Source organism: Heteronotia binoei, chromosome 19 (genome assembly GCF_032191835.1).
Source record: "Heteronotia binoei isolate CCM8104 ecotype False Entrance Well chromosome 19, APGP_CSIRO_Hbin_v1, whole genome shotgun sequence".
NCBI lineage: Eukaryota > Metazoa > Chordata > Lepidosauria > Squamata > Gekkonidae > Heteronotia > Heteronotia binoei.
Window position 1 is genome coordinate 6,287,352 of NC_083241.1, and position 25,935 is coordinate 6,313,286.

The following is a 25,935-nucleotide window of genomic DNA, read 5'->3' on the forward strand; positions in this document are numbered from 1 at the left end:
GGAGAGGCACTGGGTGCTCTGCTGAAGATTTGGTGCCTCTACCTCAAAAATCAGCCCCCCGAGACCCAAATATCCACAGATCAATTTGCCATTATACGCTATTGGGATTGGTCTCCCTAGGGAATACCGGAGTGCCTTCAGACATTTTCCTCCCCCCACCGGCTTTCTAATGACCCTGAAGTGGGAGGAGGTCCTCCAAACTGGGGGATCCCCTGCCCCCAGCTGGGGAATGGCAGCCCTCAAATCGACCAGTCAGAGTGCCCTTACATAGAATCATAGAGTTGGAAGGGACCTCCATGGTCATCTAGTCCAAATCCCTGAACAATGCACGGAATTCACAAATACCTCCCCTCCCCTCCACACACACACGTACACTCCCTGCGCAGAAGATGGCAAAAGAACTCCAGAATCCCTGGCCAAACTGGCCTGGAGAACAATTCCTGACTGACCTCAAAGTATCAATCAGCATGAGAATATAACAGCCCTGCTGAGTCAGGCCAGTGGTCTGCCTAGCCCAGAATCCTAGTCTACTGATGCTGCTTCTTGCAGACTCTTAATAAAAAACAGAAAAAATGATGAAAATTGAGATGATTAAAGCAAATCTGTGGAGGCGAAGTGATATTTCTGGTATCGTTTGCTTTCGTCTTTCTAGATAGGCAAGCATGACGAAGCCTGGATGATTCTCAAGCAAGTCCACGACACCAACATGAGGGCCAAAGGAGAGCCAGAGAGGGTGTTCACGGTAAGCCCAGCCCTTGGCCCAGAAAGATGCCTAGGCAGGCTGGGGTAGTGGTTAGAGCAGCTGAACTAGGATCCAGGAAGGCGGTGTTCCCGCTAGCTTGCAGGTCAAGACTCACTCAGGTTCCTGCTTTTCGGTTCAGCCATCATAACAACATCCATTTATTAGCAGGGAGATACAGGGATGGGAGCCAGCGGTTTCAGGGCGAGGGAGTCCTCGCCATCTACAATTGAGAGCCAGTTTGGTGTAGTGGTTAAGTATGCGGACTCTTATCTGGGAGAACCGGGTTTGATTCCCCACTCCTTCACTTGCACCTGCAACATGGCCTTGGGTCAGCCAGAGCTCTCTTATCTGGGAGAACCGGGTTGGATTTCCCACTCCTCCACTTGCAGCTGCTGGAATGGCCTTGGGTCAGCCATAGCTCTGGCAGAGGTTGTCCTTGAAAGGGCAGCTCCTGTGAGAGCCCTCTCCAGCCCCACCCACCTCACAGGGTGTCTGTTGTGGGGGAGGAAGGGAAAAGAGATTGTGAGCCGCTCTGAGACTCTTCGGAGTGGAGGGCGGGATATAAATCCAATTTATAGATAATTCAATTATAGATAATTCAATAATATAGATAATTCAGTAATAAAACCTTACTCCCATCCAATGTTTAAGGGGAGGGACGGTGGCTCAGTGGTAGAGCATCTGTTTGGTAAGCAGAAGGTCCCAGGTTCAATCCCCGGCATCTCTGACTAAAAAGAGTCCAGGCAAATAGGCGTGAAAAACCTCCGCTTGAGACCCTGGAGAGCTGCTGCCGGTCTGAGTAGACAATACTGACTTTGATGGACCGAGGGTCTGATTCAGTATAAGGCAGCTTCATATGTTCATATGTTCCCTCTAAACTGGAGACTCTTGTGAGCAAAAATTCTACTTTGTGAGCTCCTGGCATTAAAGTTGTGAGCGACTGCAGAAATGAGTGTGCTCTGGGGTCGTCCTTCCTCAGCTAAGACAAAAATCTGTGAGCTGGAGGGTAAAAATCTGTGAGCTAGTTCACAGTAACTCAGCTTAGAGGGAAGCCTGTTCCCATTATACCTTTTAAAGTACTTTCTCCTATGGGCCCACAGTAGCATGAGGAAGATTTCCATCTGTCTGATTTATATGTTTTGGTTATTTTCTTTTATTTGTGGCGGAAAAATATTGGAAAGTTTGTCAAATCTGAGAGTTCAGCAAACTTCTCACAGTGGGTTTGAACAATGAAGCTCAGTAGCGAGTATTGGGGCGGTGGGGTGTGTGGAGAGAGAGAAAGAAAGGGCACAACAAAATTTAGAAGTTCCAGAGCTCAGAGCTCCTGCCCAAAATGAGGCCTGCATGGATGTGACATCTGGAAAGGGCTAAAACGGCACAAAAGTGGTTTCACGTTGCCCAAGAGAGAAGAAAAATCAAAACGGCAACAGTTTAAATGGAACTAGAAAAGAGCATTACATTCGATCGTGTCGAGAGCTGAACATTTTGGCTCTGGTTTGCTTCTTTCAGGTAGCCAACATAAAAACTCCCAAGCAGATAGATGAGTTTATTGAAATCCAGAGCTCAACCGGGACGTGGTACCAGCGGTCGTTGGTCAGAGCCACGACAACCTTCAAACAGGTATGGAATCCAATCGCAATCTGGGGTTATGGTAGGGTTGCCAATCCCCAGGTGGGGGCAGGGGATCCCCCAGTTTGGAGGCCCTCCCCCTGCTTCAGGGTTGTCAGAAAGCGGGGGGTGGGGAGGGAAATGTCTGCTGCGAACTCTATTAATCCCTATGGAGATCTATTCCCATAGAAAATCATGGAGAATTGATCTGCGGGTATCTGGGGCTCTGGGGTGGCTGTTTTTTTTAGATAGAGGCACCAAATTTTCAGTATAGCATCTAGTGCCTCTCCCCAAAATACCCCCCAAGTTTCAAAAAGATTGGACCAGGGGGTCCAATTCTATGAGCCCCAAAAAAGGGTGCCCCTATCCTTCATTATTTCCTATGGAAGGAAGGAATTGAAAAGGTGTGCCGTCACTTTAAATGTGATGGCCAGAACTCCGTCTGGAGTTCAATTATGCTTGTCACAGCCTTGATCTTGGCTCCACCTCTAATGTCTCCTGGCTCCACCCCCAAAGTCTCCTGGCTCCACCCCCAAAGTCCTCGGATATTTCTTGAATTGGACTTGGCAACCCTAGGTTATGCGGCCGCCATACCTATTTTATGGACACTTCCCAAGTAGGATCTTGGGAGAGTACTTGGACCACCTCACTGATTTATCAGCAAACGAAATATTTTGTTTTGGGGGAAGTGATTATGAACCCATTAAATATTTTTAGTTAATCGTTCACTTGTCTTTTTATCTTGTGTCTGAGGAAATGTAAGCACATTTGTGTACCGCCTGAGCCTCAATATTAGATTTACTGAAGGAAATGCTAGAAGGAGGGCTAATTTCAGGGGCAGTACAGGTTAGGAAAACGGTTTGCGGCATGAGGGAGACTGAAGCCATGCCACGTGGCCACGAAATGAACTGGGTTCTGCACACCTGGGGATGAGGGGGTGAATGCACAAGTTACATGTGACAGAAATGCAGAGTGGGGAACTCAGACGCAGCCTGTGAACTCTGTTAATGTGTGAATCAGCCTGAATGAAGCTGAATGACGTAGATCAGAGGTGCCTAAACTTGCTTAATGTAAGAGCCACATAGAATAAACATCAGATGTGTGAGAGCCACGAGGCATGAACATCAGATGTTTGAGAGCCACAAGGAAGGAAGGAGGGAGGGAGGGAGAGGTGGAAAGAAAGCAGCTTTAACTTGAAATGCATTCTCCAAGCTTGTGGCTTGGCTTGGAGAAGTGATTTAAAGAGACAAACGCCTTAAGAATATAAGAGAAGCCATGTTGGATCAGGCCAATGGCCCATCCAGTCCAACACTCTGAGTCACATAAGAACATAAGAGAAGCCATGTTGGATCAGGCCAATGGCCCATCCCGTCCAACACTCTGTGTCACATAAGAACATAAGAGCAGCCATGTTGGATCAGGCCAGTGGCCTATTCAGTCCAACACTCTGTGTCACAGAAGAAGATAAGAGAAGCCCTGTTGGATCAGGCCAATGGCCCATCCAGTCCAACACTCTGAGTCACATAAGAGAAGCCCTGCTGGATCAGGCCAGTGGCCCATCCAGTCCAACACTCTGAGTCACATAAGAACATAAGAGAAGCACTGCTGGATCAGGCCAATGGCCCATCCAGTCCAACACTCTGAGTCACATAAGAACATAAGAGAAGCCCTGCTGGATCAGGCCAATGGCCCATCCAGTCCAGCACTCTCTGTCACATAAGAACATAAGAGAAGCCATGTTGGGTCAGGCCAGTGGCCCATCCAGTCCAACACTCTGTGTCACATAAGAACATAAGAGAAGCCAGGTTGGATCAGGCCAGTGGCCCATCCAGTCCAACACTCTGTGTCACATAAGAACATAAGAAAAGCCATGTTAGATCAGGCCAGTGGCCCATCCAGTCCAACACTCTGAGTCACATAAGAACATAAGAGAAGCCATGTTAGATCAGGCCAGTGGCCCATCCAGTCCAACACTCTGTGTCACAGAAGAACATAAGAGAAGCCATGCTGGATCAGGCCAGTGGCCCATCCAGTCCAACACTCTGTGTCACATAAGAACACAAGAGAAGCCACGTTGGATCAGGCCAGTGGCCCATCCAGTCCAACATTCTGTGTCACACAGTGGCCAAAAAAGAAATTCTATATATCTATATACACGCTGTGGCTAATAGCCACTGATGGACCCTCTTGGTGGGGGCTTCGAGAGCCACACAGTAAGTGTGAAAGAGCCACATGTGACTCCCAAGCTACAGTTTGGCCATCCCCGATATAGATGGTTTCCAAATTGTTTGGCGTTCTCAGTCTGTGAAATGAATATGGCGTTTTTCTGGGGCCCCTTTCCGCATATGAGTACTTTGTTCCCCAAACGAGGGATGGTATCAAAAAAGAACAAAAGTCCAGTAGCTCCATAAAGGCTAACGAAATTTGTGTCAGCTTGGCATGGGAAGAGCTTTGGTGTTGCTCACTTCTTCAAGTATCTTAGCAGCCCACGAAAACTCCTCCCCTACCACAAATTCTGTTTGTCTTGAAGGAGCTACTGGACTCCTGCTGTTTTCTACTGATACAAACAGGCTCGGCGACCCATCTCCATCAATCTCCAAGGGATATTATTGAGAATCATAGATTGTGTCCAAAGTTTATTGTAGAGTTTTGCCATAACTGATCTTGTGGACTTTTCAGGTTTTGGACAACATCCTCTATTGTTTGACAGCCCAGTATCGAATGAATACTCTGTTTCTGGCCATCGTGTGGTTTACCATGGCTTTAAGGTAGGTGCCATGAGATGTCCAAAAACTGGTTGTTATCTCAGGACTAACACAGAGCCCCGTGGCGCAGAGGGTTAAAGCTGCAGTCGGAACCCTCTGCACATGACCTGAGTTCGATCCCAGTGGAAGCTGGGTTCAGGTAGCCAGCTCAGGTTGACAGCCTTCCATCCTTCCGAGGTCGGTCAAATGAGGACTCAGCTTGCTGGGTGGAAAGTGTACATGACTGGGGAAGGCATAAGAACATAAGAGAAGCCATGCTGGATCAGGCCAATGGCCCCTCCAGTCCAACACTCTGTGTCACATAAGAACATAAGAGAAGCCATGTTGGACCAGGCCAATGGCCCATCCAGTCCAACACTCTGTGTCACATAAGAACATAAGAAAAGCCCTGTTGGATCAGGCCAATGGCCCATCCAGTCCAACACTCTGTGTCACATAAGAACATAACAGAAGCCATGTTGGATCAGGCCAATGGCCCATCCAGTCCAACACTCTGTGTCACATAAGAACATAAGAAAAGCCCTGTTGGATCAGGCCAATGGCCCATCCAGTCCAACACTCTGTGTCACATAAGAACATAAGAGAAGCCATGTTGGACCAGGCCAATGGCCCATCCAGTCCAACACTCTGTGTCACATAAGAACATAAGAAAAGCCCTGTTGGATCAGGCCAATGGCCCATCCAGTCCAACACTCCGTGTCACACAGTGCCCCCCAAAATTATATATATATATATATATATATATATATACACACACACACACACACACACACACACACATTTATATACACACTGTGGCTAATGGCCACTGATGGACCTCTGCTCCATATTTTTATCTAACCCCCTCTTGAAGCTGTCTATGCTTGTAGCTGCCACCACCTCCTGCGGCAGTGAATTCCACACGTTAATCGCCCTTTGGGTGAAGAAGTACTTCCTTTTATCCGTTTTAACCTGACTGCTCAGCAATTTCATCGAATGCCCACGAGTTCTTGTATTTTGAGAAAGGGAGAAAAGTACTTCTTTCTCTACTTTCTCCATCCCATGCATTACTTTGTAAACCTCTATCATGTCACCCCGCAGTCGACTTTTCTCCAAGCTAAAGAGCCCCAAGCGTTTTAACCTTTCTTCATAGGGAAAGTGTTCCAACCCTTTCATCATTCTAGTTGCCCTTTTCTGGACTTTTCCCAATGCTAGAATATCCTTTATGAGGTGCGGTGACTAGAATTGTACACAGTATTCCAAATGAGACTGCACCATTGATTTATACAGGGGCAAACCACCCCATAAGAAGTCTGCCGTGAAAATGTTGTGAGAGTAATATCACCCCAGAGTCGGAAACGACTGGTGCTTGCACAGGGGACTACCTTTACCTTATCTCAGGACCAGGGGCAGATTTCGGGGAGCCCTGGGCAGAGAGTTCCTGAGGTAGCCTTCCCCTCCTCTGCCCACCACTAGGAGCTCATGCCCTCCTTCTTTCCCTCCCACCAGCATGCCACCCATTCTTGGGTTGCCTTCTAGCTCTATGTTTCTACCAGAATTCCTGCTTCAGTGTATGCTGACACCAGCCTTGAGAAGATGTTTCTTTCCACCCTGAATACGTGCTGCAGTCCAAGCTCTAACAACTTTAGAGCTATCAGGTCAATATCATGGGGATGGGACTCCAGCTGTGCTACCCCAAACAACTGCATGGGGAAGAACAATGAGAAGGGCAGTGGCGTACCAGCCACAGTCTTCAGACTGGCATCCCCTCCCAGGATCATGCCACCCCCTGCTGGCGCCAAGTCTGCAGCTTCTCTTAACTGGGCTAGCACTGTTGCAGGCCCCGGAGGGGATAGGTGTACCTCGTCTGGGGTGACAGGATGCCATGAAGCAATCTGGTAACGCCCAACCATGTGGTGCTGCCCATTGGCATCGTCACACCCTGGTGGGCCACCACGCCACACCTTGTGGCTTTTGTTGCCTACCTGGGATTGCAATAATGAGCATTGTCAGGTGACGACATACCTACAGGTGAGCAGCATTTGGCTTGATGGCTCCAAATCTGTGCTGTCAAAACATATATGTAATAGGAAAACCCTTTTGGCCTCTACTTCTGAGTAGACTCTGCTCCTAAATCATCTAAGATAAACAATATAAATGTGCACAAAAGGCACTTTAATAATCCAAAGCTTCTACCTTAAACAGACTGCAATATGAAACACAAGAATGCACGCAGGCACTTTAATATTCCAAAGCATCTATCTTAAACAGACTGCAATATGAGACACAAGAGTGCACGCAGGCACTTTAATATTCCAAAGCTTCTATCTTAAACAGACTGCAATATGAGACACAAGAGTGCACGCAGGCACTTTAATATTCCAAAGCACTTTAATATTCCAAAGCTTCTATCTTAAACAGACTGCAATATGAGACACAAGAGTGCATGCAGGCACTTTAATATTTCAAAGCTTCTATCTTAAACAGACTGCAATATGAGACACAAGAGTGCACGCAGGCACTATAATATTCCAAAGCTTCTATGATAAACAGACTGAAATATGAAACACAAGAGTACACGCAGGCACTTTAATATTCCAAAGCTTCTATCTTAAACAGACTGCAATATGAGACACAAGAGTGCACGCAGGCACTTAGACATGACCTCTGTTCTTGAACAGTCTGCACCAAAATGAATTCAAAACAGTCTGCAGAAAAATCACAGGCCCTTTTAAAGTGCACGCAGGTACATTTAGAAGGTTAAGAGTCTGCTATAGACTCATAAACCAAAATCGTAACAGTCTATAATGAATTCTTTCATCCAGATTATACACAGAAATTTAAAGAAACAAGTTATCTCACTTCACAGTCCTGCTCGTTCAGCTCACTGTTTTCTCAGTGAGGTGTAGGGTAAAGAATAAGTTCAGCCACATTAAGCCAGTCCACATTAGCCAGTGTCAAACGTTTTGTTGCCTTTTTCAAGACTGATGGCTTTTAAGTGGAATCAAAAAATCCTCTCTTCCTCACAAGGCCCCAGCTCATTCTTTGTAAGAACGGAGTGGGTTCTCAAAATCTGTGCTGCCTGACATCTTTCAGGATAGTTGACCACCCTTCTCTGTGCTACAATCTCCTTAAAATAAGGATGTGTGGAACTTCCCTGCGAAATCCAGTCGATCTTCTTAAAACTTCTTTTCTTTCTTCCTGTGAAACTGAATGCTTCTTCGGATATGAGCAGGAACCTCCATTTTTGGGCGTGTGTGGTGTGTGTGAATTCAGGGCACCATGGAAGGCTCAAGCTTTGCTTTGCTTCTGTTGGAATTACTCAAATGTTTCAGCTGAGCAACAACCACGCTCTCCTGGGAATTTTGCTTGGGGTAATAAGATGCCTCCCTATGCCTTCCCCAGCATGCCAGCAGAGCCCTGAACAGCCCTGCTGGAGCTCCGCTCCTGTGCACTCCTGGTTTTACCATATTAACCAAATTATCTCTGATAGCAAAACAGAAATGAGTTCTGCAAGACCTGGAGAAGTATGGCGGCAGGATGAGGCCGAGCAACCATGAGACAATGGGAGAACTGGGACATGGGTGGAAGGGAAGAATGTTGGCTGAGTCACTACAGCACTTCTGCAGGGAAAAACAGACATGACTTAGGGTAGCTCTGAGAATCACCAGAAACTCAATGGCGAAACCAGAGAGTTCCCAGCAATTCCTAGAGCTCCCTGATGTCACTTCTGGGTTTTTCTCGGAAGTGATATAGCAACGCAGTCAATATCAGTATTCAGAAATAGTCCCACAGGCCATATTTGTTGGCCTGGCAGCCCTAGGCCTAACAATCAGCTTCACTTTCTTGTATGGAAGTCATAAGGTATTTTTGAGATACCATGAGAAGGACCAGAGCTCCCTTAAAAAGGACCAGAGCTCTCTCCTGTCCCCCCAATCCAGTACAACCTCTTCTGTTTCTTCCACAGTTATTATGGCCTTATTGTCTGGTTCCCAGACATGATACGGTATTACCAAGAAGAGGCGTATAAATCACGTGAGAAGAACTTCCTTCACGAGGAAGTGAAGCATTTCACCTTCAACTTCACCCTGGAGAACCAGGTGCACAAGAACGGGACATACTTCAATGACAAGTGAGTGCTTCCGTCCGACTGCAATCTTGTATGCAACTTTGAGTTGATATCCACATATGCGAGGGGTCATGTGCTAATCATGTGCTAATCCCAGTTGTGGCAGCATTCTTTGTTTCCACAGTGTGTGTTTTGGAGCACTAGAAAATGCTCCCAATGGTGGGAGGGAGGTCAGTCCGTGACTGGCTTGTATGTTACTTTTCTTGTGCAAACAGTCCCTCGCTGGTGAGAATCCCAGTGTGACTTTGTGAGCCGGTTTCCCCTTTTCCTCACAACCTGGTTTATTTAAGTGGTTTCCACCCTGCCTGTCTACAGTGCCAAAGGGGCTCAGTGGTTATCATTTAAAATCTTGTAAGTACACCATACACACGGTCAATAGTGTGGCCAGAAGCCTGTGAAACACAGATATTATGCCCCTAAGTCTACGGTGGGATGGGGAGAGTCAGCAATCACATGTAAATCCTTCTGATAAGAGAGCCAGTTTGGTGTCATGGTTAAGTGTGTGGACTTTTATCTGGGAGAACCAGGTTTGATTCCCCCCCTCCTCCACTTGTAGCTGCTGGAATGGCCTTGGGTCAGCCAGAGCTCTCTTATCTGGGAGAACTGGGTTTGATTCCCCACTCCTCCACTTGCAGCTGCTGGAATGGCCTTGGGTCAGCCAGAGCTCTCTTATCTGGGAGAACCGGGTTTGATTCCTCACTCCTCCACCTGCAGCTGCTGGAATGGCCTTGGGTCAGCCAGGGCTCTCTTATCTGGGAGAACCGGGTTTGATTCCCCACTCCTCCACTTGCACCTGCTGGAATGGCCTTGGGTCAGCCGGAGCTCTCTTATCTGGGAGAACCGGGTTTGATTCCCCACTCCTCCACTTGCAGCTGCTGGAATGGCCTTGGGTCAGCCAGAGCTCTCTTATCTGGGAGAACCGGGTTTGATTCCCCACTCCTCCACTTGCAGCTGCTGGAATGGCCTTGGGTCAGCCAGCACTCTCTTATCTGGGAGAACCGGGTTTGATTCCCCACTCCTCCACTTGCAGCTGCTGGAATGGCCTTGGGTCAGCCAGAGCTCTCTTATCTGGGAGAACCGGGTTTGATTCCCCACTCCTCCACTTGCAGCTGCTGGAATGGCCTTGGGTCAGCCAGAGCTCTCTTATCTGGGAGAACCGGGTTTGATTCCCCACTCCTCCACTTGCAGCTGCTGGAATGGCCTTGGGTCAGCCAGAGCTCTCTTATCTGGGAGAACCGGGTTGGATTCCCCACTCCTCCACTTGCAGCTGCTGGAATGGCCTTGGGTCAGCCAGAGCTCTCTTATCTGGGAGAACCGGGTTTGATTCCCCACTCCTCCACTTGCAGCTGCTGGAATGGCCTTGAGTCAGCCAGAGCTCTCACAGAGCTGTCCTTGAAAAAGCAGCTTCTGTCAGAGCTCTCTCAGGCCCACCCACCTCACAGGTGTCTGTTGTGTGTGTGTGTGTGTGGGGGGGGAGGTAAAGGAGATTGTGACCTGCTCTAAGACTCTCAGATTCAAAGTATAGGGTGGGGTATAAATCCAATATCTTTTTCTTCTTGATATGCACATGTTTCTGAACCATGTTCAGCAACATGTTCTTGCTATGTTGTCTGAACCAGGGATATGGGCATATACTTTACTTTACTTTATTCGATTTATATATTCGATATATTACTCGTGTGTGCAGCTTCAGTCTTTGTGAGCGACTGCTTGATTTTCTGGTGTGTGTGGGGGGGTCTGCTTTGCATCTACTGAAGCTGTACAAACATGCAAAAGGGATGTATTCTCCTGTTCAGACAACATATTGCTTATTCGCAGCATCACCATCAGCATGAATGTAATCTCTGAAAAGGACTGTTTAATCCAGAGGCATCAAACATGTGGCCCATGAGCCGAATCAGGCCCCCTGGAGGGCTCCTATCAGGCCCCCAAGCAACTGGCTGTCATCTGCTTCCTTCTCCCTCTCTCTTGCTTCCTTCTGCCTCACAGCTTGCTTTGCCAGGCTTCCTCAATCGCACAGGAGCTTCAGAGGAAAACCTCTGTTTTCTCCATTGGCTGAGGCTCCTCCCTTGTGGAGGGAGGCAGAGCTTGCTTAGATACTGACCGCTATATTGCAAGAGTGCTAATAAGAATGTTTTATTTTAGGGTTGTTGTTTGTTAAATAAATCTTTGTGTTTGTCTGTGTCCTTTATAAAGTTTATATCTCTGCTATCTGGCATTACATTTTATGATACACCCAGCCCGGCCCAACAAGGTTGAAGGAGCTGGGCATGTTTAGCCTGGAGAGGAGGCGGCTGAGAGGTGATAGGATCACCATCTTCAAGTACTTGAAGGGCTGTCCTATAGAGGAGGGTGTGGAATTGTTGTCTGTGGCCCCAGGAGGTAGGACTAGAATTAATGGGTTGAAATGAAACCAAGAGAATTTCCGTCTCAACATTAGGAAGAACTTCCTGACCGTTAGAGCAGTTCCTCAGTGGAACTGACTCCCTCGGGAGGTGGTGGGCTCTCCTTCCTTGCAGGTTTTTCAACAGAGGCTAGATGGCCATCTGACAGCACTGAGGATCCTGTGAATTTAGGGGGAGGTGTTTGTGTGTTTCCTTCATTGTGCAGGGGATTGGACTAGATGACCCTGGAGGTCCCTTCCAACTCTAGGATTCTATGATTCTAAGGTCTCATTTATGTCAGATCCAGCCCTCATAACAAATGAGTTCAACACCCCTGGTTTAATTAGTTGTCTTCCAAGGCGACGTTCCAATCTATGAAAGATAAAAATAAGAAGCCTTTGTGAGTGCGAATGTTGTCTTCCTTGCACTGCAAAGCTCCTGTAAACCTCGTATAGAAGAGGAATCCAAACCTAAATATATGACTGTTGATCAACTCCATTTCTTCCTAATGGTTTTTCCCCCCTCTTCCCTCTGTGGGTATACTGACATCTAGTGACTCTATGAAGGAGGTGGCTCCTTTGTTCTGTGTCGCTGATTCTGGCCCTTCTGGCGTTGCAGGTTCATGAAAATGAAATTCAAGGATGTGACGTTTGAGGACTCCCTGTTTGAGGAATGCTATTTTGAAGACGTGACCTCCAGTGAGACCTTCTTCAAGGAGTGCACCTTCATCTCCACCATCTTTTATAACACAGGTCGGTGGGAGGAGTGTATTTGCGTTTGCCAGGGCTTTCTTTTTAGCAGGAATTCCTTTGCATATTAGGCCATATACCCCTGATGTAGCCAATTCTCCAGAAGCTTACAGGGCTCTTTGTATAGGGCCTACTGTAAGCTCCAGGAGGATGGGCTACATCAGGAGTGTGTGGCCCAGGGGTGGAATTCTAGCATGAGCTCCTTTGCATATTAGGCCACACACCCCTGATGCAGCCAATCCTCCAAGAGCTTACAGGGCTGTTAGTACAGGGCCTACTGTAAGCTCGCGGAGGGTTGGCTACATCAGGGGTGTGTGGCCTAATATGCAAAGGAGTTCCTGCTACAAAAAAAAGAAGGTCCCGTGTGTTTTCACTTTGGGCAGAAGGTGGAGGTGAAGCTGATGCGGGAAGAGAAAAAAGGGGCTGGGGAAAAGATAGCTTTTTTGTTTCTCAGCGTGAAGCTGTTGTCCCAGATACTGAGGAACATATGTGCCTGTAAGTCTTTTTATTTGCAAGAGAAGACCTCTATTTCCTGGCCCATGTCCCTGAGCACTCACTTCGTGCGTGTGTCCATTTAGCATTTCATTAATATGAAATTCTACAATTGTCATTTTTCAAGTCTGGGAATCTAGTAATTAATTCTCTCTCTGAGTATGAGTACATATCAGAGGCAATGCATCCTTTTATGTATATGTGCATACAGTGATGCTCATGAAGCTGTGGTTTCACATGTTTCAATTAGTGAGTTTCCCTTTGCTCCCAGGGCAACAGTATTCTGCTACATATTTTGTTTTTCTCGTATACTTTTAAACAAAATAATAGCTTCATTCTCCAAGCATCTGCTTTAATTTTTGTTTATTTATGTATTTATGTCATTTGCATCCTACCTTTCTCCTCAGTGGGGAGTTTCTGGTGGTTCTGGTGTAGTTGTTAAGTGCCCGGACTCTTATCTGAGAAAACCGAGTTTGATTCCCCACTCCTCCACTTGCACCTGCTGGAATGGCCTTGGATTAGCCATAACTCTGTCAGAGCTGTTCTGCTCAAGAGCAGTTCTCTCAGAGCTCCCTCTGCCCCACCTACCTCACAGGGTGTCTATTGTGGGAAGAGGAAGGGAAGGAGACTGGAAGCCACTCTTAGATTCCTTCAGGTAGTGAAGGGCAGGGTATACATCCAATCGCCTCCTCCTTCTCTTCTTCTTCTCATTCTTTCTTCTTCCTTCTTCTTCCTTCCTCTTCCTCTAGAGCTAACCTATGCCGCTTCTGGGTTTTCCTGTAAATATGTAGAGAACTTACAGGTGTTTTGTCGCAGCCTCCAACCAGATCTTATAAGGAGGAGATCATTTTCAGTGCCCTCACCAAGGCTGTCGTTCTAGTCCCCGCGATTCTCTAGGGGAAGCCGTAGCATTTAAAGCAGTTATGGAGTCAATGTGCAGCTGTAATATAGGCTGCTATCACACACACACACTAAATAATGCACTTTCAATCAGTGCACTTTCCAGCTGGATTTTGCCAGTTCACACGGTAAAATTCAGTTGGAAAGTGGATTGAAAGTGCATTCTTTCGGCTGCACTCGGACTGGCAGCTTGCAGTAGCAGCCTCCCAGCCTAGAAAAAAGCTGGCACAGTTTGAGGCGCCCTGGGGTGCTCAGATGGCACATGCCCGGCTGCTGAGAGAGGCACAGGCCATGCACGCCCTGGTTGCACTGCTCAAGCACATGGCAGACTCTTCCCTGGTGTGCCTGGCCGTTCAAACTGCCAGAAAAGGCAACAGGGAAGAACTTCCCAGTGGTTTTTTGAAGCAGACGGGAGACTTTGGGAGATGAGGTGTGGACGAGTGCATGGTGGAGCCTGGATGTGTGCATATGAATGCATTGTTTTAATCCAGGTGTGGGGCTGTACCGTCCCAAATCGCCCATCTGAACGCAGCCTTCGTGTGTGTGATGTAGGGTTGCCAAGTCCAATTCAAGAAATATCTGGGGACTTTGGGGGTGGAGCCAGGAGACATTGGGGCGGAGCCAGGAACAAGGGTGTGACAAGCATAACTGAACTCAAAGGGAGTTCTGGCCATCACATTTAAAGGGACAGCACACTTTTTAAAATGTCTTCCTTCCATAGGAAATAATGAAGGATAGGGGCACCTTCTTTTGGGGCTCATAGAATTGGACCCCCTGGTCCAATCGTTTTGAAACTTGGGGGGGCACTTTGGGGAGAGGCACTAGATACTATACAGAAAATTTGGTGCCTCTACCTCAAAAAATAACTCCCCCAGAGCCCCCAAAACCTCCAGATCAATTTCCCATTATACCTTATGAGAAACGATTTCCATAGGGAATAATGAAGACGTTTCCCTCTCCACGCACACACACACACACGCACCCCTTCTCGCAAATCTGATGTAGGGGATTGCCCTCTCTACTCACCAGCCAGCTTATTTCAGGCACAGAAAGTTGAAGCCTTTCACCACTTCCGGAGGTGCAAAGGCACATGGTCCTTTGGGGCGGGGCAGGAAGCAGCCTGGGAAAGCTCCGGCTGCTGCAATAGAGCTGGGTGGGAAGGGGAGGGGCAAAGAGAAGCTGCTGCAATTGAGGTGAGAAGGGAAGGGAAGGGAGGAGGAGAAGCATTGGGGATCGGTGGGAACGGGAGAGAAGAAGCTGCTGGGATTGGGGCTGGGTGGGAAGAGCTGCCATTCCCCCCGCTTTCTGAATTTTTGGCCAGCGGGGGTAGGAGGCTCCAAATCGGGGGTCCCCTGCCCAGGCAGGGGATTTGGGAAGCCTAGTGTGATGGCAGCCATAGATATACCTGGCTGTCTCTTTCCCCCTCAGATCTCTACGAGCATAAATTCATCGACTGCAAATTTGTCAACACCACCTTCCTGGACCAGAAGGAGGGCTGCCACCTGGACTTCGAGGAAGACAACGACTTCCTAATTTACCTGGTCAGCTTCCTGGGCAGCCTCTCGGTGCTGCCGGGGAACATCATCTCGGCTCTGCTGATGGACAAGATAGGCAGGATCAAGATGATTGGTGAGTGGGCAGCGCTGGGGGCAGATAGATATGGGAGAGCACATAAGGAGGCTGTTAAGGTGGAGTGGAAATGGTGGTTGCTAAGTCCCCTGTGTCCTCTGGCGGGGGACTTTCTTTAGGGGAAAGTCCTAATGGTACAAGAGGTATCCTAGAGTTTTGCCCTCCCAAATTGATAGAGCGTCCAGGAAAACCATAGAGTTTTTTAACCCTGCTTGCTTCCCGGAGGCTGTTAAGGTGGAGTGGAAATGGTAGGGTTGCTAAGTCCCCTGTGTCCTCTGGCGGGGGACTTTCTTTAGGGGAAAGTCCTAATCGTACAATAGGTACCATAGAGTTTTGCCCTTCCAAATTGCTAGAGCGTTCAGGAAAACCATCAAGTTTTCCTGGAAACGCCGTGCGTAATGTCGCCAGTGCAATGATATCACCCGCAAATGACGTCATTGCACTAGTGATGTTGGGGGAGGTTCCCCCCACTGATCCAATGTGGGCCGGTAGGTTGGGAACCTCCAGGGTGGGAGAACCCCCGCCCAGCCTGGGGGCTTGGCAACCCTAGGGACTGGAGTGGCCTTCTTGGTTCTGCGCTGTTTCTGAAGGCAGGCTGGGGAGAGAATGCTTGCGTGCCCCAAGAATGCTGCAGGACCAGACCAGAAGCCCGGCACTTCCATTTCCAGGGGCCCACCAGATGCCTCAGGGAAGCAAAGCACAGAGACAAGAGTTTTCCCTCACTTCTGCTCTTTGGGGACTAGCTTTTGAGCCCAGTAACACCTTAGGGTTTTGGAGTGTGAGCTTTCACACGTACTCCGAAAACCTTGTTGGTCTCTCAAGTGCTTAAATCTAGTTCAGGGGTGTCAAATGTCTGGCCTGCAGGCCACACACAGCCCACCCAGGGCTTTAATCAGGCCCCTGGTTCTCTTTTCTCCCCCTCCCCCACTTCATGTCCTCACCCTTTGAAGCTCAGAGGCTGCTGAAGTTGCCTGCTCTTTCTGCCTTGTCTGGCTGCGGCAGAGAACAAGCTGCAAAGAAAATGCAGAGTGGATTTTCCATTAAGGTCTCTGTGCCCAGATAGACCTTAAGAGAAAATCCATTCCATGTTTTCCTTCCAGGCAAGGAAGGTCAACAATACATCGCAAGTCTAATCTGAAAATGGCCCCCACTAAATGGTTTGGAATCTACCCCATACCACCCATAAAAGTTCAATCAATCAATCAATCAATCAATCAATCAATCACCTTTTATTTGTATCCCGCCCTCCCCGCCGAAGCAGGCTCAGGGCAGCTAACAACAAAATTCAATATACATTGTACAGTACAACATTTTAAACTACAATTAATTAAAATCTATTAAAATTCTAAAAACAATAAAATTAATATTTTGTGCTATTACCTAGATGGCGAACTTACTTAGCAGTTGTAATCATTGAAGGCCATTCGAAACAAGATGGTCTTGCAGGCCCTGCGGAATTGTTCAAAGTCCCGCAGGGCCCGCATTTCTTCTGAAGTTGATTCCATAATTGTGGAGCCATAACAGAGAAAGCTCGGGTACGGGTTCTCAATGGGAGGCCAGAGAAGGACCTGCTGGAGCTGAACAGCCTAAACCAAACTGATGAAACCGGACAATATTTAGGCCTAAATGGTATCTCTTCCTCGCACCACCGGAATCTATAGCTAGTCTCATCTCTGTTCTCCTGAACGGTGTCTCAGACTCACCTCCCTTCTGTGTCTCCCTCTGTCCCCAGGCGGTTCCATGCTGATCTCCGCAGTCTGCTGCTTCTTCCTGTTCTTTGGCAACAGCGAGTCAGCCATGATCGGCTGGCAGTGTCTTTTCTGCAGTACCAGCATCGCTGCCTGGAACGCCTTGGACGTGATCACCGTGGAGCTGTACCCCACGCATAAACGGTGACTCTTCTCAGGGTCCTCTCTCGGGGATAAGGGGATTAGGGTTGCCAGGTCTGACTCGAAGAAATATCTGGGGACTTTGGAGGTGGAGCCAGGCGACTTTGGGGGTGGAGCCGGGAGGAAGGGTGTGATAAGCATGATTGAACTCCAAAGGGAGTTCTGGCCATCACATTTAAAGGGACTGCGCTGCTTTTAAATGCCTTCCCTCCAGATTAACAGAAGAAGAAGACTGCAGGTTTATACCTTGCCCTTCTCTCTGAATCAGAGACTCAGAGCGGCTCACAATCTCCTTTATCTTCTCCCCCCACAACAGACACCCTGTGAGTGGGTGGGTGAGGCTGAGAGGGCTCTCACAGCAGCTACCCTTTTAAGGACAACTCCAATGAGAGCTCTGGCTGACCCAAGGCCATTCCAGCAGCTGTAGGAGTGGGGAATCAAACCCCGTTCTCCCAGATAAGAGTCTGCACACTTAACCACTACACCAAACTGACTCTCCCTGCATGCTGTTGACCTCCAGTCTCTCATTTTGCTTTCCCCCTCTGCAGAGCCACTGCCTTCGGCATCCTGAACGGCCTGTGCAAAGTTGGAGCCATCTTGGGGAACTCTATCTTCGCCTCCTTTGTGGGCATCACCAAAGTGGTCCCCATCCTTCTGGCCTCCTCCGCTCTGGTTGCGGGAGGCCTCCTCGCCCTGCGGTTGCCGGAAACCCGCGACCAGGTCCTGATGTGAGCAGCTTGAGGGGGAAACGACCACGATGGCGGCAGAACAAATGCCACGAGGAGAAAGTCAAATATTCCCCACCGATCCGTCCAATGCCGGCACCTCAGATTTTCGGCAATGGGGAGCAGAGGGAGCGGTAGCCCACTGTGATAGCATTACCCCTTTAGTTCTAGGACTGCTGAGCTATGCTGACAGAGTCCCCCTCACTCAAAAACACACTCCCAAACACACCCGCCTGAGCTCAGCTCATTTGCTTTGAAGCTACCCCTCGCAAGACAACAGAGCCCCATCTTGGCTGCCAAACGCGTGCGAACATCTATGGCCCAAACTGAGATCATGCGACATCGTGATTCTGCATGTCTGTGTATTCGTGTACATTTTAGAACAGCGAGGCTGGTCAGATGGCCTCTTTACGGAGTTTGACTTGTCTTCGCGTTCCTGTCGCTTTCTGGGTAATTAGCAAAATGCTTGTTCCCTGCCAATCAGGTGTGGAGAAAGTTTGCAAACCGCTTGTGTGTTTCAGGGGCAAAGCTACCCTTTTGAGTAACGATCAATCCCTGGCTAGACATTTGCTGGTGGTTAGGGCTTCCATTTTGAGAACTTGACTCTCCGCATAGCCTGTTTTCCTCCTGAGGAAAGAATAGTCTCTACCATGGATTGGACTTCTGCGTCTAAAAAAAGCACTCAAAAGAAGCTATTTCCTTTCGGAAAATCTTGGCCCTCGTTTGCTTTATTTTTAAACCACTCCTTGGAATTAACTTCCCATGTCATTTTCGTGCTCTCGTTTATCATTCAGAATAGAAATGTTCAGACCACTCATGGTGACTGCAAAGGGAACAGCATCAAATCCGAGCGCAAACCATCACACCTGACAGTATTTCAAATGCATCGCTTTGGGACTTTTTCCAGCGGGAAGGGTTTTTTGTGTGTCTCGGTCAAACTCGTTTCATTCGATGGGTATCAAATGATTTCAAAAACCAAATATGTACATACTCTGCATTGTAAATAGGGGACGGGAAGTAGAATTTGGGCTCAAGTGTAGAATACGGTAACTGCAGGAATTAATTTACCAGCATTATAGCCATACTAATTAATGAAAATGTTTTTTGAGTTGCTGATAGATTTGGGTCTTCTCTGGTGCGCTACAAAGCACAGTTTGGGGAAGTGCCATTTCAGTCGTCCTTTGGTCAGCTGACAAAGGTAATTGTACAGTATAAACTGAAGTCACTTCCTCACCAAGGGAATGGAACGTTTCCTATTCCGTAAAACCCAGGAACTCTCAAAGATTGCCGGGGTCTCGGCGAGGCAGTTTAGACTCGCTTGCTCCTGATATAGTCCGTGCTTGGTTGTGTTTTTGGAAGGCGATGACAGAACGATCCGCTCCTTTTATTATGTGGGAGCACAGAGGACATGAAATGCCAATGCTGTTGGAAGGTGTTCGAGAGTGCTCAGATGCGCGTGGGTAACGCAAAAAAACATTTGAACTCTTTGGCATTGCAATTTTGCCAGCGGGGCCACGCGAGTGTGTTGAAGAAGAAGAGATCTGGAGGCATTTCTGGATGCTTTTAAGGAGGTCTGTTCCACCGGGGACACGAACGCAGTCCTTCGACTCCGGACGGAGAAGCGATTCGAAGCCAGTTGGAGGAAAGTCGGCTGTGGAGGATTTTCCTTCACTAAGATGATTTCATTTTAAAAAACAAAACAGCAGGAAAACGAGCCATCTGCAAGGAGCAGCCATATGAAAAAAAAATCATCTCTCGCGCTGTTATGAGCCTTTTAGGCACACACCGCACTGGCTTGGTGGGAAATCATCTCGAGATGAATATTCCGGGAACTGCATGGACTGTATTTTCTTCCCTCCGCTTGATGGACTTCAGAACCTCAACTGCTTCCTTCCTCTCCTCTTTGATGATGTCAAAAAGCCATATTGCTTGTCTGCTCTTAGAAAAGCAGACAGCGCTGCTTCTACGGCCAGGCCCCAAAGTCTCCCGTTCCACGACGGCCCTTGACCTTTGTGTATAAATAGCAGCTGATGTTCATCTTCCCCACCACAGGCCTCCATGGGTGCAGCATAACCTGTACAGAACAAATGTATTCAATAGCATTTTCTCTTCATCCCGAATGTTTCGATCATTGGTGCCGGTCTGTTGCCATGTCCCGCGATCCCTTGTGCGACCCAACCCACTGCGTCTCTCCCCACTTTAAAAGTCATGTCATGCGAGGAACGTGCAATAAACGTCAATTGATCGGATGCCCGAGAGTTGTCGCCATTAGCTGTAGACTTCCTAGGGCTGACTGACATGCTTCCCTGAAATTCCGAGAGATTTGGGGGCGGTGCCGGGGGGGGTGGAGTCTGGGGAACATAGGGAGCTCAGAGGCAATCGGATGTTTCTCTAGGACCTCCTTTCTCCTAGACTCTATGGCAGGGGTATCAAACATGTGGGCCGAGGGCCGAATCAGACCTCCCCCCCCCCGAGGGCTCCTCTCAGGCCCCCGAGCAACTGGCTGTCATCTGCTTCCTTCTCTCTCTCTTGCTCCCTTCTGCATCACAGCTTGCTTTGCAAGGCTTGCTCAATCGCACAGCAGAGCTACAGAGCAAAGCCTCCATTTTCTCCACTGGCTGAAGCTCCTCCCTTGGGGAGGAAAGGGGTTAGGCAGAGCTTGCTTTGCCAGGCTCTCTTAATCGCACAGCAGAGCTACTGTGCCAAGCCTCTCTTCCTTCTATTGCCTGAGGCTCCTCCTCCTCCTGGTCTCCTGTGGAAGGAAGGAAAGAGCCAGAGCTTCCTTTGCCCAGTTCCCTGGATCCCATGGGAGAGATACAAAGAAAGCACCTTTAAGACCAACGAGTGCTAATGTTTTAAGCACGTTTTATTTTAAGTTTTTTGTTTGCGTCCTTTATAGATTGTGCTTGTGTCCTTTATGAAGTTTATTTCTCTGCTACCTAATCTAAAATAGGAACACACTTGACCCAGCCTGACATGGCCCAGCCCGACAAGGTCTCATTTATGTTAGATCCGGCCCTCATAACAAATGCGTGTGACGCCCCTGCTCTACGGTATACCAGGCTGAGCTTTTTGAAAAGAGCTGTCCAGGGCAAGGCATTTGAGCAAAAGCAAAAAGAGTAGCACAGAGAGGCAACTCTGAGGTCAGTTCCTTAAAGGCAGCCTGGGCAAAGAGGTTGGATCTAGATGGAGAGAGAGACAGGAACCGATACCGCAGGAAACAGAGCAGGACTAGGGAGGGGTATGTTGGAACCACATTATGTCAATTTGCTGCACAGAGTCCAAGAATGATTAGGAAAGGGTGGCCAAACTGTGGCTTGGGAGCCACGTGGCCTTTTCACATATATTCCGTGGCTCTCGAAGCCCCCACCAGAGAAGATATTTGTCTCTTTAAATCAGTTCTCCAAGAGAACGCATTCAAAGTTAAAGTTGCTTTCTTCCCACCTCGCCCTCTATTTTCCTTTCTCCCTTCCCCCCTTCCCTTCCTTATTTATTTGACTTAAGGCAGCTAGATGGCCTCACAGTACTCTAGGCCTAAAAAATAAGCCTAGCTCGCCACCCAGTGGTCCCAAAAAGGAGCTACAGTTTCAGGTGGAAAGACCATTCTTTGGAATCTCCTAACTATTCTACATGCGATGTCATATGATCACTTTTTGATCCTCGACAGCAGACAAGTTGGGCTGAATGGCCACTTTGGACGGAGCTGAGGGTAAAAAGAAGAGGTACTAGTTTTCAAAATACTGAGATTTGCATGCTGGAAAAGGGGATTTTTCTGCAGTCAGAATGCCACCTTGAATGGTTCAGCCATTATTTGGGCATGATTCAGGGTTGGAATTCTAGCAGGAGCTCCTTTGCATATTAGGCCACACACCCCTGATGTAGCCAATCCTCCAAGAGCTTACAAAAAAGAGCCTTGTAAACTCTTGGAGGATTGGCTACATCAGGGGTGTGTGGCCTAATATGCAAAGGAGCTCCTGCTAGAATTCCAGCCCTGGATTCCACAAAGGCTGCTGATTGGTAGGAATCCTTTTTCTGTGAAGGACCTGCTTGGCGAATACCGTTGTGCCTCTGTTGGCGGAAGGTAGTTTTTTTCAGATGTTAAAGAATCACAGGAGGCGTTTTGGGGATTAAGAAGAAAACTGTAGATTTATACCTCGCCCTTCTCTCTGAATTAGAGTCTTAGAGTGGTTTACAATATCTTCTTCCCCCACAACAGACACCCAGTGAGGTAGGTGGGACTGAGAGGGCTCTCCCGGAAGCTGCCCTTTCAAGGCCATGCCAGCAGGTGCAAGTGGAGGAGGGGGGAATCAAATCCGGACCTTCCAGATAACAGTCCGCACACTTAACCACTACACCAAACTGGCCTTATATATGAGCCGATACTCATATATAAGGTTGCAGTGATTTCCATCCATTCCCCCCTCAGGACCTAGGAGAGCCCCCAGGAATGTGTCAATCCACAATATGGGGAAGGAAGGAAGGAAGGAAGGAAGGAAGGAAGGAAGGAAGGAAGGAAGGAAGGAAGGAAGGAAGGAAGGAAGGAAGGAAGGAAGGAAGGAAGGAGGGAGGGAGGGAGGGAAGGAGGGAGGGAGGGAAGGAAGGAAGGAAGGAAGGAAGGAAGGAAGGAAGGAAAGAGAGAAGAAAGAAAGAAAGAAAGAAAGAAAGAAAGAAAGAAAGAAAGAAAGAAAGAAAGAAAGAATTAGATTTATATCCCACCTTCCACTCTGAAGAGTCTCAGAGCGGCTCACAATCTCCTTTCCCTTCCTCCCCCACAACAGACACCCTGTGAGGTGGGTGGGGCTGGAGAGGGCTTTCACAGCAGCTGCCCTTTCAAGGGCAACCTCTGCCAGAGCTATGGCTGACCCAAGGCCATTCCAGCAGCTGCAAGTGGAGGAGTGGGGAATCAAACCCGGTTCTCCCAGATAAGAGTCCGCACACTTAACCACTACACCAAACTGGCTCTCCAGAAAGAAAGAAAGAAAAGTCCACCACCTTCCGCCAAGTTTGTAGACAGGATGCTAGTTCTCCAGGTAGCTGGCAACCCTAAACCATCACAAGCTACTTCCTCCTTTCAGTCATATAAGGTACTTGTTCTAGCTGTTAGGGTTGCCAGCCTCCAGGTGGGGCCTGGAGATCTCCCGCTTTTACCGCTGATCTCCAGCTGGCAGAGATCAGCTCCCCTGGAGGAAGTGACTGCTTTGGAGGATGGACTCTAGGGTATTGTGGCCTGCTGAGGCCCCTCCCCTCCCCAAACGCCGCCATCTACCGGATCCACCCCCAAAGTCTCCAGGTTTTTTCCACCCAGACCTGCAACCCCAAATAAGTGGAATTCCAGGCAGCAGGTTGCCAGGGGAAGCCAGGCCTTTGGTACTGCTTGTGAATTTATCTCATCATCTGTAGGTGGTGTTCTTCTGGTATCTCCCATTACAGGACAGGCCATAGGGTGGCAAAGCACCCATATTAAATGCCTTCTCTCCACTGGAAATAATGAAGGATAGGGGCACCTTCTTTGGGGGCTCATAGAATTGGACCCTCAGCCAATAGAAGGAAGAGAGGCTTGGCTCAGTAGCTCTGCTGTGCAACTGAGAGAGCATGGCAAAGCAAGCTATTCCTCCCCTCTTCCTCCCCAAGGGAGGAGCCTCAGCCGATGGAGAAAATAGAGGTTTTGCTCTGTAGTTATGCAATTGAAGATAGATGAAGATGAAGAAGATATTGGATTTATATCCCGCCCTCCACGCTGAATCTCAGAGTCTCAGAGTGGCTCACAATCTCCTTTCCCTTCCTCCCCCACAACAGACACCCTGTGAGGTGGGTGGGGCTGGAAAGGGCTCTCACAGCAGCTGCCCTTTCAAGGACAACTCCTATGAGAGCTATGGCTGACCCAAGGCCATTCCAGCAGCTTTAGGAGTGGGGAATCAAACCTGGTTCTCCCAGATAAGAGTCCGCGCACTTAACCACTACACCAAACTGGCTCTCCTTGAGCAAGCCTTGCAAAGCAAGCTGTGATGCAGAAGGAAGCAAGAGAGAGGGAGAAGGAAGTAGATGGCAGTCAGTTGCTTAGAGGCCTGATAGGAGCCCTCCAAGGGCCTGATTCGGCCCCCGAATTGCGTGTTTGATGCCCCTATGGGAATCGGTCTCCATAGGGAATAGTGGTATGCCCAGCAGGCATTTCCCTGAGGGCTTGAAGGGAGGGGGATTTTGCTCTGTAAATGAAGTGACTTAGCAGATTCTTGGAGCTCAGGGAAGAATGTTGCCAGGTTTGACTGAAGAAATATCTGGGGACTTTGGGGGCGGAGCCAGGAGCGCAGAATATGCCAGTCTTTGGAAAGACCTGACATTTGCTAAAAACCAAACCTCCTTCATAACTCTCTGCAGTCCCATATAGAGTGCCACCAGGATATCTCAACAAAAGGCCATATTTATCCTCAGGATGCGGAGTTCTATTAAGATGACATTTTGTCACAAATTTATCTCTGGCATGGACCAGGTAATGTCTCTGACTCAGAAGATGAAGTGGAGGCTCAAAGGGGGCGCCAGTGGTGAAGCTGCCAAAAAATCTCAGCATCTTCTCTCCACTGGAAATAATGAAGGATAGGGGCACCTTCTTTGGGGGCTCATAGAATTGGACCCCCTGGTCCAATCTTTTTGAAACCTGCAAGGTGTTTCGAGGAGAGGCACCAGATGCTATGCTGAAAATTTGGTGCATCTACCTCAAAAAACAGCCCCCCCCCCGAGCCCCAGCTACCCACAGATCAATTCTCCTATGGGAATCGGGTCTCCATAGGGTATAATGGAGTGCCCAGCAGTCATTTCCCTCCCCCTTGCTTTCTGATGACTTTGAAGTGAGGGGCGGGCCTCCAAATCGGGGAGGGATCGGCAACCCTATTTGGACAAGGTGGAGTTTGAGGAGGGGAGAGAACTCGGCAGGGGTATCTCTCCATCCTCTGAAGTTGCCGTTTCTTCAGGCGGACAGATCTGTCGAGAGGTTGTAATTTCAGGGGAGTTCCAGGCCTCACCTGGAGGCTGGCACCCCAATCTACAAAGGCCATTCTGGTGAGCCACTCCTTTGGTCTGAAGCAAGAGAATAAAGCCAGAGTCCAGCAGCACCTTTAAGATCCACAAAGTTTGATTCAAAGGACACGCGAAAGCTCATATCGTGAAGAAAACTTTGTTGATCTTAACGGTGCCACTGGGACAAGGCTCCCTTTAAGCTGTGGAGTCTTGGGAGCAAAAATTCTACTTCATGAGTTACTGGCATTCAGCTGTGAGCTACGTCATAAATTAGTTTGCTCTGGAGCCATTTTTCCTGAACGAAGACAAAAATGTGTGTGCTGCAGGCTTAAAAACTGTGAGTTAGCTCACACTAACTCAGCTTAGAGGAAACACTGCCCTGGACTCTATTTTACAAAAGCCATGTGAACATATAAAGCTGCCTTCTACTGAATCAGACCCTCGGTCCATCAAAGTCAGTGTTGTCTACTCAGACTGGCAGCGGCTCTCCAGGATCTCAAGCGGAGGTTTTCCATGCCTACTTGCCTAGACCCTTTTTAGTTGGAGATGCCGGGGATTGAACCTGGGACCTTCTGCTCACCAAGCAGATGCTCTACCACTGAGCCACCATCTCTCCCCTTAGACATATGAACATATGAAGCTGCCTTCTACTGAATCAGACCCTCGGTCCATCAAAGTCAGTCTTGTCAACTCAGACTGGCAGCGGCTCTCCAGGGTCTCCAGCTGAGGTTTTTCACGCCTACTTGCCTGTACCCTTTTTAGCTGGAGATGCCGGGGATTGAACCTGGGACCTTCTGCTTACCAAGCAGATGCTCTACCACTGAGCCACAGCCCCATTCATGGCTCTCCAGGATCTTAAGCTGAGGTTTTCCATGCCTACTTGCCTAGACCCTTTTTAGTTGGAGATGCCGGGGATTGAACCTGGGACCTTCT

At 48.5% G+C, this 25,935-nt stretch overlaps 1 protein-coding gene across 1 annotated transcript in view; it reads left to right on the forward strand.

The window, feature by feature from the left end:
* LOC132587860 (synaptic vesicle glycoprotein 2B-like) overlaps positions 1 to 20,240 on the forward strand; it is a 44,117-nt gene extending 23,877 nt beyond the window's left edge. The window contains 8 exon segments of the mRNA XM_060260246.1: positions 653 to 742; positions 2,252 to 2,362; positions 5,030 to 5,118; positions 9,062 to 9,226; positions 12,226 to 12,359; positions 15,177 to 15,377; positions 17,110 to 17,269; positions 17,815 to 20,240. Coding sequence (XP_060116229.1) covers positions 653 to 742; positions 2,252 to 2,362; positions 5,030 to 5,118; positions 9,062 to 9,226; positions 12,226 to 12,359; positions 15,177 to 15,377; positions 17,110 to 17,269; positions 17,815 to 17,998 — 1,134 coding nt within the window. The 3' untranslated portion in view covers positions 17,999 to 20,240.
* The last annotated feature ends 5,695 nt before the right edge of the window (positions 20,241 to 25,935 follow it).